This window comes from Myotis lucifugus, unplaced genomic scaffold, assembly GCF_000147115.1.
Source record: "Myotis lucifugus unplaced genomic scaffold, Myoluc2.0 scaffold_88, whole genome shotgun sequence".
NCBI lineage: Eukaryota > Metazoa > Chordata > Mammalia > Chiroptera > Vespertilionidae > Myotis > Myotis lucifugus.
In genome coordinates, this window is record NW_005871136.1 from 2206599 (window position 1) to 2222870 (window position 16272).

The 16272-nt window shown below is 48.2% G+C and overlaps 1 protein-coding gene across 5 annotated transcripts in view; it reads left to right on the plus strand.

Annotated features, from left to right (window-relative positions):
* ZFHX3 (zinc finger homeobox 3) overlaps positions 1-16272 on the plus strand; it is a 180705-nt gene that overhangs the window by 128786 nt on the left and 35647 nt on the right. For all 5 annotated transcript variants that reach the window (XR_002829864.1, XR_002829865.1, XM_023756008.1 and 2 more), the window contains exon 5: positions 7879-7986. Coding sequence is in view for 3 of the 5 variants with exons in the window: in XM_023756008.1 (XP_023611776.1) it covers positions 7879-7986 (108 nt within the window). In the remaining 2 variants the exon portion in view is untranslated. The remainder of the gene's footprint in view (positions 1-7878; positions 7987-16272) is intronic.

A 16272-nucleotide genomic window follows, 5' to 3' on the forward strand; every position in this document is an offset into this window, starting at 1 on the left:
CCGTCGCAGGGTCCAGTCTGTATTTTACAAACTGGAACGCACATCTTTCAGTTCCTGAAAAAAAAAATCCTGTGAACAGCCACCAGGCGAGTCAGCGACATCTTCCGTTCCCTCGTGCTTTGTTGCCTCACGTTTGCTTTTATCCTTTCTGCGGTTCTGCAGGGGGCAGCCCAGGTGCTTTGCTAAGAACACAGATAAATGGAACTTGTTGCAACGCTGGCTCGAGGCGTCTCCGCCCTTTTTCTCCTCTCTTGACCCCCACCCACCCCCTTAATTCTAGCTCCATTTTGACAAACTGTTCAAATGACCAAGTGGCCTTGCCCGGAAGAGGAAAAATGGCAGGACCGGTCCCTCGCCACACAAGGGCAGCACTTTTCACTCCGCGCTCCGGCTGCTGTGCTGCGCGCGCCGAGCACTCACGGCCCAAGGAGACTTCTCTCCCAGAGGCCTACACAGGCCCGCTGTGGAGCCAGAAAACACTCTCTGCTGTCAGTGCTCAAGTTAGAGGTGAAGTCCCGCCAAAAGCAAATGGAGGGGCTCTCCCGGGAGTGTGTTCCTGTCCGGCCTCCGGGCTTTGCAGCAGGGGCTGGGCGCACGGCTGCAGCCTTCCCAGGCTCCCCTTGCCACACAGTTCCCATTTTTCTTGTTTCTATAAACAGTGGCAAGATCTTCAAATATACAAAAGCATAAATGGTCTCTATTCATCCAATTAGTCATTTTAATAATACCCGGAGTTGCCTTCAGAATGTTGATTCTTTTAGCCTGTGCCAATGCCAGGGGTGGGGGACGGGAAGAAGGGGGGGGTGGGGGTGGGGTGGGGTGGGGGCGGCCAGGAGGCCAGTTCCTTCAGTGTGGGGCTTTCCTGCAGCCTTGCTCGGCAGCCCCGTGGGAAGCTGGCAGGCCGCCACCGCCCTTCAGGCCGTGTCCAGAGGCTCCGGGCGCCGCTGCCCAGGTGTAGTTGGTAAAGGAACACCTAGTGGTGAAAGGAATTCTTGTGGTAAGGCGGTCACTTAAAGAATCCACGTGAAAAAAGCTCTTCATTGGAGGAAGGGAGTGTCTGATCTACTGTCCTCCTCTTCCTCTCCTGCTCTCGACCTCTGACCTCTCAGAGGACTGACAGCCATTTTTTATAAATGCCATCTTAAAACAAGTGGGGAGCAGTTTGGCCACATTTATTATTAATTTTTACAGAAAACTGCCCGGATGGGAACATTCCCTGCAGAGCCCCCCGCGGAGCCTGACCTCACGCCAGCTGGTAGAGAGGGTCCTACAGGACGGCCAGCCTGGCAGTGCACGCAGATGGCCGAGAAAATGGAAAATGCCCAAGACAAGGGGGACCTGGAAGAGAGACCCCCTCTGCCCAGCCCTGGTCTCTGTCCCTTAGACCCAGAGCCAGGGGTCCCACTGGAGAGGGATTAGAGCGAGGCCTGGCAAGCGGAGTACAGGAGGCCAGTGTGCCGGCATCCACCGGAGGGCGTGCTTTTCCTGGAATGCCTTGGGCTCTGCTGGTGCAACGCACTTCCAAGGCCCGCGCTGGGGAAGGTGGGAATAAATGAGTGCGCCAGGCTTGGAACCCTGCCTGCTCCCCCTCCCCCCGACCCCTACCCTCATCCTTCACCCCTTTAAGGCTTCCTGCCTAGACTATAATAAGTTGTATCTCAAAATGTCCACTCACCAGTGTGGATTTGGATCTGGGCTCTTTGTCTTGGGATTTGGCATTAATCTATACCGTATTAAGATGTAGAAAACAGAGTTTGCCAGCAACTAAAAATAATATTCAGATGATTACCCACAGAGAAGTTCCAGATAGATCTGTAAGATCCTAATGCCACATACATGCACGAAAACATGTAGGCACCTTTTAGCATGCTAAGCGTAAGGTGTGTTAAGAGAGTAATTTACATCTGAGGTAAGCAAAACTGCCTTGATTTTTTTAAGTGAGAATTTCTGGGGCTGGATGTTGTCCATCCAGAAAACTGAATCGCTCCAAGCCACCTCTCAGGCAGCTGCCGGCCACACTATCGGCTGGAAAGACATCCCCCCCGCCCCCCCCCGCCCCCCGCCGCCAGTTGAAAAAACCATGGAGTGAACATTTGTGAAAGTGTGCAGAGGAGGTCATTGCACCCTCGCCTGGCCGTCACTGTGCAGTTGGGACGTAGCCCAAGGCAGAGGGAGAGCACCTGTGGGTACAGCCACAGCATCGCCACCCTTCACCCCTTCCTCCCGGGCCGGAGAGCGCAGACAAGACTAGGGCCGAGGAGTGGGAGCAGCAGGGCTGCTGTTCATCGTGTCCTGTTACAAGTTTCTATTGTAGCAGAATTTTAATGCCCTGGACCTTAAACTAAGTGCATTTAGCAGCCGTCTTTCATATCGTGGGTTTGATTTGACCTGTATTTACAAAATAGAGCATGTGGATTCTGCAGCATATTACAACCATCACAGGTCTCCTAAGGGTAACAAAGTCCGTGAGGGGTGGGCATGCTGGAGTTCTGGCCCCGTTTTCCAGTTGTGCCAGCCAATGCCTCAGGACAACCGATTGGCCAAGGGGTGCCCTTCCCGGAAGCTGTAGCCACAGAGCCCAGCGCCTGCACAGGAGTTACAGAAACAAGGGGGCAAGACATAGTCGCGGAGTTCGTCCTGCTGCCCACTGCAGAGACCCCGAGCAGGGCGGCCGCTACCCTCCGTGTCGCTCCTGCTGGTCACAATGTGCCCGGCCTTTCCCGCCTGCTTGGGTGGTTGTCCTTGGTTAATTAGGTTGGAAATGGAGAAAGGAAAAGCTTTAACCCTATCTTAAAAGTAAGCCGGTTGGTTATTTTGTTTTTCAAAGAAGAGGTCCTATATACAATTAAAACTTGTTTCTGGTAAACCTCATTCCAGGAAAGATGAGCTTTTAACAAAAGGCTTTTGACAGCTGCAGGCTATTTCATTTTTTTTAATGCCGAATGAAAAATCAATACATTTTTCTGGGTTATACATATTCAGAACAGGCCTGATATTTCCATTATAATGGAAAGTGGGTGTCTGTGCACATCTCGCCTGTCAGAGCTGCGCCACGCATTTTCCAAGCCACTGCTAAATATTTCAAACCTGATTTGATTGTGGTTCATGACAGCTAATGTTTCTCAGCTCTTGAGCCTGCCGACAGGCAAACGCACTTTATTTCAACCCCACCCCCAACCTCGCTCCCCCCCAAAGAAAAAGGAAAGAACAATTTCATTCTTCAGGGATCCAGACTGGTGTATTATTTAAGAAACGCGATCGCCTGAGAGCTTTGGGTACAGACACCCTGATAGAAGAATTTCCAAATTTCTTTCACATCGAGGCATTAAGGGGCTTTGTCAGGTTTGGGGGAAGGTTTGAATTAATCTACATTATCCTGTTAAGAGTTCGGAACAGAGGGACTAGTCTTAGTCATTGATTGACTCCCCCTCCTTCAAGTCTGTAAGCGATTTGTAAATACACCCAGAGGACATGGCACTCGGCCCCAGCTATTGGATGAATGGTATCATTTTCTTAGCAACTGGCGAGTTTTCTTGGGTAACACATTCAGGGAGTGTGCGCAGTGGGGTGCGTGCTGGCTTTCTGGCTTCCTGATGATGCTACCTCTATTTTTGCTTCTGCCTGGTGCTCCTTCCCAAAACCGCTTTCCAGGTTGTTCAAGAAATGCTTGCACATCTCCATGGGGTCGCCAGTCGGCACACCCACCTCCTTTGGGAGCAGAGAGAATTCACCACCGATCGGAAATCACGCGCTCATCTTCAACAGCATGCCAGGGTTGTTAAGAGAACAGTTCGCATTTGTGGTCAGCAAAACCTTGAGTGAAGGGAAATTTTCTGGACCTGTGGTATCATCACCCCAACACCTTTGCTGCCCTAGCAACCCTCCCCTTTTAGAATGTATTTTACCTGCTGAGATTCGTACACCTGGCGGCTCTGCCTTAACCGGGAGACATGAGTGACGTGAGCAGGTTGGGTTTGGCTCGAGTGCTGTCTGGGAGAAGCAGTTGTAAAAAGGAGGTGGTGATGGAGATAGATTTTTTAAAGGCCTTCAGCCAGTTTTGCAGTAAGTTGAAGGGACACCAGGAAGACCTCACAGTTATTCAAGATTTGTTTCTATTTCCCCAGCCCTTCAGCATAAAAATACATCCAAGCAGGGGGGTGGAGGGGGCTAGTTTGAGGGCTACTGTGGGGTGTAGCCATCCAAGCAGCTTCTGCGGGGGTCTTAAAGGAACCTCCTCTGTCTGGAATGCACTGGCCTGCTGCCTCCTGCCAAGAGCAGGCCGGGCAGAGGGAGCCGAGATGACCTTCTCACCCCGGGCCTGGCTGAGCCCTCGGAGAGCATTCCTGCTGCATTCTGGTTGGGTTCTGAATATTATTAAACTCTTTGGGGAGAAGATGGTTTTGACTTGTCTATTTCAGTGTAAAAATGGCTTGGTGACTGTTGTATGGGTTAGTGAAGAAACAACTTTGTCTTCTGAAGGAAAGACAGGATTTTCCAGATAAAACCAGATTGTCGGTCCATCAGGTCTTTACTTGTTCCCACCATCTGTCAGTAGCTGATATTATAGAAACAGTATTTACTTCTGTCATGACCCTGGCCATTTGCCACTGACTTCATGGGGGGAAAATGCAATCTTGATCTGTGCGGAGAAACCTCCTCTAGGCTTGGCTGTGCCAGCATGGGTATCAGATACGCATTCCTGAAAGGAACAGGCCAGATAAGCAGCCTGGGAGCTCTGAGTGTGGCCACAGCTCTCTGTGTCAGAGCCAGATGCCATCACATTCCTGGTTCCCACATGTTTCCAGAGCAGGGAGACCAGGCCCCTCCCAGGGTGCCCGAGGCCTGGGTCTTAGTGAGTGAGGTTGCCTTAGGCTTTTGAGGGCAATAAAACATACCCTGCCTGCAAAGCATTGTGAGCCCAAGCCGTCCAGACGAATTCATAGTTTGCATCACTGTTTTTTAATAATTTCTCTACCTTTATTGGTATTCAGAGCTCACCGTTTTCTGGTTACTGACAGCCTGGGCTTTCATCCATTTTAAAGAGCTATTTTTCCTCTTGCTGTTGATGATGATGGTATAAAGACAGATGGTGTAACTGCTTATGAATGTCCTATTTTATTTCCCCAGGACCAGACAGTTCACTCGTATATTACTTCCACATGCTCAGGTTAGGCGGCCCAGACAGTGTCTGCCTCCAGCAGCTAGCTGCCCTTCTAGGCCTGGCCATGCAGAGGGCGACACCTGTAGGGCACAGGTGGAACTGCAAGGAGCTCCTGCCTGGCTGACTGGGACCTGGTTTTTTGGCTGGAGCTGAGGACACTGCTCCCTTGTAAAGGCAGATGGCTTGTCCAGGAGTCCCTTAGGCATTTCTTCTTCCACCAAGCGTATAATAGTCTTTTAGTGAATGACACACAAATGATATTAAATCTAGGAACTCGAAAAGAAGACTTGATTTTTAAATCTTAAAAGGGAGGGGGAAGAAAGAGAAGCAAATCAGCACCTGGATTAGCCTCATTGAGACTCAGCTGCCTTTGCGTTTCTGCTTGGAGTAGGGCGAGGAGGGAAGAAAACAAAAGCCCAAGTAGCTCAGAGAGCAGGGGCTCCAGGAATAGTCACAGAGCACCGTGTGGTTCCTGCTCACTGCATCAGTGATGTGCTTGTTCTTCAGTCTGTCTTCTGAATAGATACGGCCACTCTGGCACTGACCCCAGTTCTTTGGGCCTTTCCAAACATGAGTTTTTAACTCCGCTCAGTGGCCCAGGAGAGAGGCGCTGGCCTTGGACACGGCCCCCCTGTGGGCAGATTCCTTTTCTCTTCCGCAAAGCAGCACCTTCAAACACTGTTCACACCACGTCAGGCGTTCTCCACTTTGGTGGTGTCAGACTGTCCCCATCTTAGGTGATAGTGTGTGTGTGTGTGTGTGTGTGTGTGTCTGGAGAGCAGAGGCCATCGAGCCATCTCTTTGCATAATCTAATTAATCAAATGTACCAGTACCACAGATATTTTGTATCACCAGATGTAAGGGCAAATGAGTAGATTTTAAGAGACCTAGCTGCGTTGGGTAGACCCAGCTTAGTAGTATCAATGGGCTAAATGCTAGCATCACCATTCAAAGATGGATTTTACCATGATAGTGCCGAACAATTTTATCAAATGCCTAAAAATATGCATTGAACATCCTGCCTGAAGATAATTAAGATGGTAAATATATTATACCATGTAACTTGCTTGTTTTTGCTCTACTAGCACCTGTGTGTGTGAGTGTGTGTTTCTCTACTTAATGAAGTATAGTGTTAACGTGGCTCTGTATATCTGATTGACTTCAAACCATGGTTGCTTGATTTTTCTCTATTTGAACTAAGTGTAGGTATGGGGAGAAGATGTTAACTTTATGATACAGTAAGGAAAAAGGAGATGTAGAAATTATACATGGACTCCTCTTAGTTGGAGATGAAAATCATCAGTATCTTATTTCATCCGCGTTCCCTGTGACTGCCTCATAAATCCCCTGTTGGAAGTAATGAAGAAAGAATGTTCCTTGACCCCTAGTTCAGTTTCCAGTCCTTAGACTTCCGTTGTCTCTTCAGGAAGAATTAGGAAGATCTGACTCCAAATAGATACTTCTTCCCTCAAGTGTTTGATAAACTCTCTGAGGTCCGTTTACTCTGAATGCCTTTGACTTCCATCGTGAGATAAAATGTAGAAGCTATTTTCTGGAGGGTTGGAGAGTGTTACACCTTGCAATATTGAAAAGTGGAGTTGCAGTTGGAGGGATGGACCTCGGGTGACACTGGACAGAGCCCCAAATCCACGATCCTAGATTGGACCCTAGTACCATGTCCCTGTGGGTGTGGTCTGGTACCGACCTCAGGGGATGGACATGGGCAGCCAGGAGCTTACGGGCCGGTACCCAGGCAGTTGTGCTCTTCAAAGTGCCCTGCGTGTCGGCATTACCTGCCGTGGTTTGCCAGCCTCATTCGTCCACTAGCCCATTCCTAGTGAGTGTGTTGGATAGCAATCCAAAGGGCCAGGAGAATGAGAGGGACATGTCTCCCCCCCTCCCCCAGCACCTGGAGTGTCTTATCCTCTTCCCCACATGGGCAAGTGGCATTTTACTTTATGATTAACCTGCTGTTGGAAATGACCATTCCTCTACCTTCACTAAAGCATTATGTGTTGAGCTGGAGAAAATTCCCTTGATTAGTTTTAAACCAGCGGTGGGTAATGAATGGAATAACTTCAAAAAGAAAGTGTATGATTCTATTAGTTTTTCCTCCTCCTTGCCACTGACACCTGATGTGCCCACAGATGTCATTTTCTAGAACTCTTCACATTGATGAAATCATATGACCGATATTTTATGACTCTTCAGAGTATGAATGACTATTAAAAAAAACAACCACGTGCACAGGCACCTTGAGGCCTATGGGGGCCAATGCTTGAGTCGAGTCGCATTCAGTGCCAGGACGCACTGGGGTTGGAGCCAGGCAAGAAGCTCCTCTTTTGCACCTTCAAGTGTAAAATTTTGCATTTTCAAGTGTAAAAGACTTGCATGCAACTTCAGGAATTTGGCTGGAGTTATTTCTTCAACAGGATTGGCTTTTCAATAAGAAACACTCAAACGAGGCATTCAGAACCCTCTGGAAAAACATGTCCAGGGCGAGTCCCACTCGCGTGCCAGGTGGCGGGAAGAACAGACCCACTGCTTGCCCAGGCCTCAGCGTAGCCAGTGCAGCCGGCCTCGGCCCACGGGGAGGAGAGGAGGCACGTCATCGTGTCTGTGTCTTGTGGTTGGTAATTCTTTGGAGTAGGAGCCAGGAGTCCTTCATCTTCTGTTGAGTTTTAATCATTGACATTTTTTTTTCCTTCTGTTTCAGAAGAAGCCATTGAAGATGTTGAAGGGCCCAGCGAAGCAGCTGCTGACCCAGAGGAGGTTGCCAAAGACCCGGAGAGTGGAGGCGAGAAGGACCAGAGCAAGTGGACAGGTAGTGTGTGCGGCTGCCCCGGAGCCCCGTGCTCCTCCCGGGACGGGGGAGGCTGCCTGGCAGGGAGCAGATGCATCCTTCAATCCCCCCCGGAAACCTTGGCTCTGCGCACGTTGGAGAATTCTGTTTTTGCTTTTTTTGAGTGGTCACCTTCCTTCTCCTTCTATTCTGTTCTATTAAGGAACTTGTAAAGGTTTTATAATTGGCCCCCAGACAATCTCGTTTACTAGCATCCAGGGGCCTGGCTGTGTTGGGGGCTTCCGTGTTTGTGAGGTCACATTTTTCAGCAGCCCCTCCCTGTTGTTGGCCCTGGATGTGGTTCTTTCTCTGGTTAAGATCGAGGCCCCTATCCCACCTGCTCCATGCCCAGCAGAGGGATTTGCCATGTAGAACCTGATCAGGGTCACCCCAGTCTCGTAAGGAGTCTGTGGTGAAGGGTGGGCTTCGCCCTGCATTTGGGGGCCTGGGTAGGATTCGTGTGCCCTACCCCGTTCCCCAGCGTGAGCACCCACACCTGGAAATGCACCCAGAGGGGAGACAGGCAGTGCAGCCAGGCAAGAGGCCGTCTTACCAAGAGCAGAAGAAATGGAAGAAGTCAGGAAAGGAAGTGCTATTTCTGGAAAAGCTGGCGTTGAGAAAAGGGAACTGGCCATCTCTCATGATGACCGGATTCCTGTACTAAGAGCAGAGACTAAGAAGAAAAGCTTAGGGTTTCTGAGGAGCAAAATCATTTCTGAGAAGACTTATCGGGACAGATAAGTCTCCCAGAAACCACCACAATAATTAGAGGAAATGATATGACAAGCAGCAGAAATTATTGTGCTAAGTCTTACTGCCCCCCATTATTAATATTGTAATATTCAGGATTTTTTTTTTTTTAGAAAATATTTACCTTCTGGAGTCTGTATTGGTTGGGCCTTTGTTACTTTTCCAGGCATGACTGTTCTTAAATCATGTTCAGTGTTGGCCTCCACTCTTTAAACAAGATACAGAATCTTGGAGAGAGGCCAGAGGACAGCAATGAAAATGACTGAAGGCTGAGAAATACTGCCTCTGGGAAGAGGCTGAAGAAATCAGGGCTATTCCGCCTGGAAGAGAGAAACTCGAGAGGGAGATAACAGCTTCCAAAGACAGGGAGGGATGCTGAGAGCGTGGACGGCGCACTAGGCGGACTTTACGTCCACGCTGCGTGTTGTCCCCTTGGAACTGGGCTCTGGGGTGTCCAGGGCCTGAGCTCGAGATAGCGCTGAGGGCCAAGCGTCAGCACCTTGGGGAGGTTTGTAAGGACAGGAAGTAGGGTATGGACGTCTGTGCTCAGAGGCCCTGAGTGTCGGGGAAGGATCATCCTGTGTGGCTTCGCATGGACCAAGACCCCAGTTTTTGCTGTACTATTAAAGCATGATCTAGATCAGCAGTTCTCAACCTGTGGGTCGAGACCCCTTTGGCGGTCGAACGACCCTTTCACAGGGGTCGCCTAAGACCATCCTGCATATCAGATATTTACATTACGATTCAGAACAGTAGCAACATTACAGTTATGAAGCAGCAACGAAAATAATTTTATGGTTGGGTCACAACATGAGGAACTGTATTTAAAGGGCCAGAAGGTTGAGAACCACTGATCTAGACAGACTTTGCAAACAGATAGCAGTTAAACATATCTGCCCGGGGAAGAGGATTTCACAAACTCAGTTTGAAGACTGAGTAACCTTTCAGACAATCTGTCCTTTGTTTTCATGATTTGGGTGCCTGGTTTCAGATCCTGGCTCTGCCACTTACTAGCTCTGTGGCTTTGCTCCAGGTACCTTACCCTTCCCAGGCCTCAGTTTCCTCATATGAGATGGTGATTAAAAACGGGACCCAATTCCACAGGATAGCTGTGTAGATTATTTGAATATGGGAGTCTCAGAGCAGTGCCTCACATATAGTAAGCTCTATAATAGGAAGGTTTTTGGTGTTGTTTTTAAGTTTAATTAAATAAGATTGGGAGAACTAGTCGCAGTTTCTCTTCCAGGCCTCCCATAGGAACGTGAAAGGCGCTAGGCAGCCTGTGGCTTCTGGGGATGTTGAGAAGCTGGGAGGGAACAGTATATAAGGATGTAGTGAGATCATGCAAATGGTCGTTGGTGAATAGTTTCCTGCATTCTGTATGCTAAGGACACTAAGAAAACAACAAGAAGTAATTGCCACTTACAAAGCACCTACTGTGTACCAGACCCCTTGCAGAGTTCTTTGTATATGTTTCTCTAATCCAGGGGTGGGGAACCTTTTTTCTGCCAAGGGCCATTTGGATACTTATAACATCATTCAAGGGCCATACAAAATTATAAACTTAAAAATTAGCCTGCTATAGTTGATCAAACATTTAATTAACTCTTCCCTAATGCCTTGGCAGGGCCAGACCAAATGATTTCACAGGCCTTATACGACCCACGGGCTGGACATTCCCCCCACCCCTTGCTTACACCAGTTCAGGGTAAGCTTGATTGAGGGTGGTTCATTTGAATCACATTCAGGGTGTTTGTGATGCAGTGGAAGTGTGCCTTCACAATGCTATGGACACGCTAGGGAGCCCAGAGCCTCCTAGAAGACTCAAATCGAGCACCGTAAAAATGAACGTCTTTAATAAGACTCCATTTTCTTGTTCGTTCATTCATTCATACAACAGGCTACCCTTTATCTCCAAAACATGGAGACGATCCAGGCAAACAGAGAATGAATGAGTAACTCAGAGGTGCACCTTGTCAGTTGCACAGCAGTAAAGAGAGAAGGGAAAATTTTGTCCCAACTCCCGCAAATGATCCTCTTTTGACCTGGAGCATAATTTTGTCTCTATTGTCTGAGTGTGTAATGACAGGCTTTATTAAAGGACTTGGTCGAGTTGATCTTGGGATCGATGTGGGGGCCAGCCACCTCTTCTGAGCTTGCTTTGGGATCTCCAGCATTTTATGAAAAATGTCTGCGTTTGTTCCATTTACTCCCTAAATTGAGCTGTTCCTATCTGATTAACTGTGATGGGGAGTGCTTCCTCCTGGCAAATAAATAAATAGTGATTTCACAATTTGTACTGCTGATTAGTGGCTGCTCATGATGCAGATTAATAATATTTCAAATGGGCCTGGCTAATTGGCATTTTCTCAGCTACTGATTATGTAGTTTGGGGGGTTTGTGCAGGAATCGGTAATCTTTACTAACATTTTTTAGTTGGCTAGTTTCACATTGCAATGGGATTCCTCGTTTCCTTTTTGGTGTCTCTTAGTGGCCCTCTCTGGGCTCCTTGTATTTAGCAGGTCTTTTTCCTTGAGTGGCAGGAAGACAAGCAAGGTAGTGGTTTGAATCGCGGCAGCGTCAGTCCCCCACGGTCAGTGGCTGGGTCTCTGCCCACATGCCGGACACTGGGTAGAGTTCCACTGATCCACATTCTGTGAGGTTAGAGGCCTCGCCTCCAGGACTGGAACACTCCAGGGGGATTTCGGGACCACCCACCGCCATGAGAACGCTCTTACTGAGACCAGTGCTGCCCATGGAACTTTCTGTGCTGGCAGGAATGCCTTGCGTCTACACTGGACAGTACAGTAGCCACTAGCCACGGATGGCTGCTGAGCACTTGATAGGTGGCTAGTGCCCATGAGAAACTGAATTTTAAATTTTATTTAAATTTAATGAAATTAAATGTAAATAGCCGTGTTTGGCTGGTGGCGAGTCCAGCTATAGATGACAAACCCGAAAGAGTGCAGGCAGGTGTGACTTTCGGGTTATCATGAGGCTACATTAGCTCTAACCCTGCCAGGCACCGCTGGAGTGTTCACACCTGTCGTTCCCCGCAGGTGTGCCCTGAATGGCTCACAAGGACACAGGTGTGCTGTCCCCACAGCCCTTGGTTGGCCGGGTGGGGCGGGGGCCTGCTGGGGCTGCATCAGTTGCAACTTTATCTGTTTTGCCACCCTTTTCTGTGTGTGCCATGATGTGAAAAAGAGTTGGGAAGCATTACTTGATATAGATTCTATACATTATGTCATTGATTCTCACCCTCCCCCCCCCCACTCCATGAAACAGATACAATAAGTAACCAGCCCCCTCTACCCACCATTTCGCAGATGAGTAAACTGAGTCCTGGAGCTCAAACAAGTGGCCCAAGGGCATGCGGACAGGCCCAGATCTGCACACTGGCTCTGCCACTTACTCTGCCTTGGGTGCAGCCCACACCCTCCCCGCTGTGCGCAGCACCTCCGAGAATGGCACAGCTGATCATCTGATCTAGTCTTCACTTCCTCCGAAGCATGAGGAAGGAGCAGCTCTCTCCTCAGTTGTACAGAGGCAGCAGGGTCCCCACAGCCCCTGCGCATTCCAGTTGAGTGAGCCTCGTATAAATCAGAGCTGTGCTCATTCTGAGAGCACATAGGCCAAGCGGCGGAACTCTCTAGATTTGGAGCCATGAAGAGAACAACCTTGGTCAAGGGGCTTGGCCTCCTGGAGCCTTGGGTGCCTCACCTGTAAAATGTGGACGAGAGGCACCCACCAGCCCCGGCCTGGCTTCCGTGGTGGCGAGTGCTGGCACATGGACACGCCCTGTGCACACTCAGGGTCACATCTCCTCGGGGCTTGTGGGCCGGCAGAGGGTGGGCGCAGGGAGGTCCCGTGAAACAAAGCCTCTCCCCTAATGCACAGTCGTTTCCACCGTCCAACTCTGTGGTTTTGTTGTGAAATGTGAGAGTGGTCCCTTGTTCTCTTTAGCGTGTGGATTTGAAAGTGTGTCTTCTAGATTGAAGAGCCCCCAGTGTCAGCCACTGAACAATAATTAATGCAGTGACTGTTCAGTCAATCATTAATTGCTATAAATTAAGTGATATACAATTAATGTGATGCTTTATCACCAATAATTAGGGGAAAAATTGAACTCTTGGCAAAGAATCACAGCAAGATGGTTATTTAAATCCTGAGCCGCTATGATTTCTGGCAACAGAGCACTAAGCCGGGTCTAGTTAAGCTAATTTGAGACAAGATGAGTAGGGGTGTTGGCGCTTTAAAAACAAACAAAATGGGGGGAACAGCCCAACTTACACTAACACCGTGATAATGCTTCAGAAACCCCTAAATGATGCCCCTGCTTATATTTTTGTAGCATTTTGAGTTAGAATTGTGGTTGGAGTGCTGTTTTTCTAGGAGAATGCCTCGAAGGGTTTTTTAAACCCATGATGCTCACCTAACACAGAGCAATTAGTGCAGCGGAGCGTCCCTGATTGGAATCTGTGGAAGGTTGCTATTAAAGGAGGTATTAATGGGCTGGCAAGGTCTGGGCGACTGTTGGGAGAAGTGTGTTTATGGAAGATGGTGCTGGCAGGCATGATTTCAATTGGATTTGACATGTTTAACATAAATGTATAGTGTACCGCTCTCACTGTATCTGAGTAATTCCTGCAGACCCAATGCCTTTCTAATTACTGAAGTTGAAAAAAAGCAGGTCAGGCACATCCTGATGCAAATCTGTTCCCAGCCCTGCCCCTATTCTCCCTGTTGTTCGCAGCTTTGTGTAAAAGGGATGCCATTGTATGGGGAACAGTGCCTGAAAGGTAATCTGTGACAGAGAATGGAAAGGGACTAAAAAATATACTTAAGAAATTGAATCCATAAGGACAAAAGAAGGTATGTACTGAGAGGAAGTGTTACGTGTTAGCAAAACCGCTGGGCTACCAGTCAAAAGCCCAGGGCTCGGGCTCTGACTCTACCATGAAGATTTGCTGCATGACCTCAGTTTCCAAATTTGGAAAATGTAGGTTGGGCTAAATGGTTTCTTGCAGTTCTGGAGCTCCTTAGACGTATAATTAGAGGAGAGACGGTGAACAGTAGTGTGGAATCTTAGAGAATATTAATGTGTAAAGTCGGGGTGCTGGTAGCTTGGAAGGATTTCCCTACCTGGCTGGGTGAGAGGGTGTGGCTCAGGAGGCTGGGGAGAGTCCAGACAGGCCCCTGGGGCTCTTTCCATGGAGGCCAGATAGTTCCACGCCACCCTCCTTGGTGGACCTCAGAGCTCCACATTCTGTCACCTGGCCTGCATTACTGGGACCCACCAGGCTGTTTTCAGAGCTGAGTGTGATGAGGATATCCATGGAGACATCCTTGAAGACTCATGTCGGTGCCTTTGAGTGGCTGCCATATCCCAGCCCGATGTTTGCTGGAAACCAGGCCGTTTATCACCATCAGCCTCTACAGAAATCCTCTGGCCTAACTGCATCCTTGGAACACTTGGTCCCGTTTCTCCACCTCACCCAGAAGTAGATGTGCCTCTGCAGTAGGGTGCGTGCGAGGGAATGCTGGGAGCCTGCCTTGCATGGCCCCTTGGCGGTTCACACTCTTGCCAACGGAAACTGTTTTTGGTTTTACATTTTTGCACACAGACTGGAATTGTGCGGCTATGTCAGCTTTTCCAGAGTCCACTTGTCCCCTCCCCGCCCTCTTTTTTATTTTCCAGGCCACTTTCAGTATAACTTGGATGCTTAAAGTCACTGTAGGCAGAATTCTCTCACAATTGAAAACAAACCATTTGAACTATTTTTATGTTGGGAAGCAAAAATAGATCTAGGGTGTGGTACATATCTGGACTCGCCTGAATTCCAGTAATTCAGAGGTCCTGGCTTGGAGGATTTATGTGCTAAGTCATGAGAGATAAGGGACTACATCTACTGCGCAAATGTTTTTGTGCAGATATCTAAGGCAGATACAGGATGTACAAAAAAGTAAGGAACGCACTTTCTAGAAGGGGCATCGTATGTAATTACATAGCTATGCTACAGTGTCATGAGAATTATCATCATGGTATAAATAAAAGGCTGTGAAAATGTAGATTAGGGAGCAAATAATTTTTCATCGCTATAGAAAATACCTTATAGATTTGCATATTGTTCTTGAAAAGGGGCCATGTTAATCTCTCTCACTTTCAGTTTGAGCTTTGGTGCTGATGGGGGAGGTACCTCTATTATTAGAATCATGGTCATGATTTTTAAAAAACACCATGGTGCCTTTCTCACAGAATATCAGCGCACCTGTGTGAGACCTGCACATTCTTCCTGGTCCAACAGGACCTTTCTCTTGAGGCTGGAGAACCAAGGCTCAGATATGGGAACTCCTGGGTGTCGGATTTGTGATCAAATCCCAATTTACCTTCTGGGTCAGCCATATATTCCCCAGATTATAAAGCGAAAGAACACATAACATAGTCGTTTTCTCTTATTGTAGGAAGATTGGAGAAAACATGGAAGTCCTGTTTCTCTAGTTGTCAGACAGAATTGTAGCTCTTAATGATAGGGGCTATGTGGCATTAATCTTTTTTAAAAAAAATAAGACTTTAATTTTTTTAGAGCAGTTTTAGGTTTACAACGAAATTGAGGGAGGTAGAGATTTCCCATTACCCTTTCTTCCCCCACACATGCACAGCCTCCCCCATTATCACCTTCACTCACCAGATGGTGCATTTTTATAAATGGTGACCCTACAATGACACATCCTAATCCCCCTAAGTCCATAGTTTACCTCAGAGCTCACTCTTGGGGGGTACACATGTGGGTTGGGACACATGTATGATGTCATTATAGCATCACACAGTGTATTTTCACTGCTCTGCCTGTTCACCTCTCCCCAGCCCTGCATTCGTTCATTTTTGTTCTCTCCAGCACCTAGAAAGTGCTTCGTACTGTTTGAATGTTTCATTAACAGTTGGTGGGTAAAATAGCATAACCGTAAACACTTTCAAGTCCAAGTTATTCTACTTTTTGCTTTCTAGACTTCAAACCCATGGGCTAGTAGGATTATTCCATGTTGATATACAGAAAAGGCAAACCTAGGTGTCTGCTTTCTTTAAAACCAGGCCTCTCCCCTCGCTCTATCATTATGTGGCCACATGTGGACCCATATTACTTCCCATAAATACTTCTAAGAGTGAAACCATAGCAACCAGCATGTGAGCTCTCCCCACGTGCTAGACTCTGTGGTAGGCTTCGTGTGCCTGATCTCTCCAGCTAGTCTCACAGAAACCCTGTGAGTAGACACTGATATCCCATTGACAGAGGAGGAAAGTGAGAGCTCAGTGTAGTCAAGTGAAATGCTCGAGGTCACACAGCCGGGATCTGATGAGGTTGCAGCCAGTGCTGCAAACCCCTGTGCGTTGTAACTGAGCCAGGGGACTGATGCCTCTGTGTGCAGAGAACGTGACCATGAACTCGTCCATTCTTGAGGAGTCCCTGCAGGTACACCTGTGCCCGAATAGTCTCACTCCTGTCGAACCTGGACTAG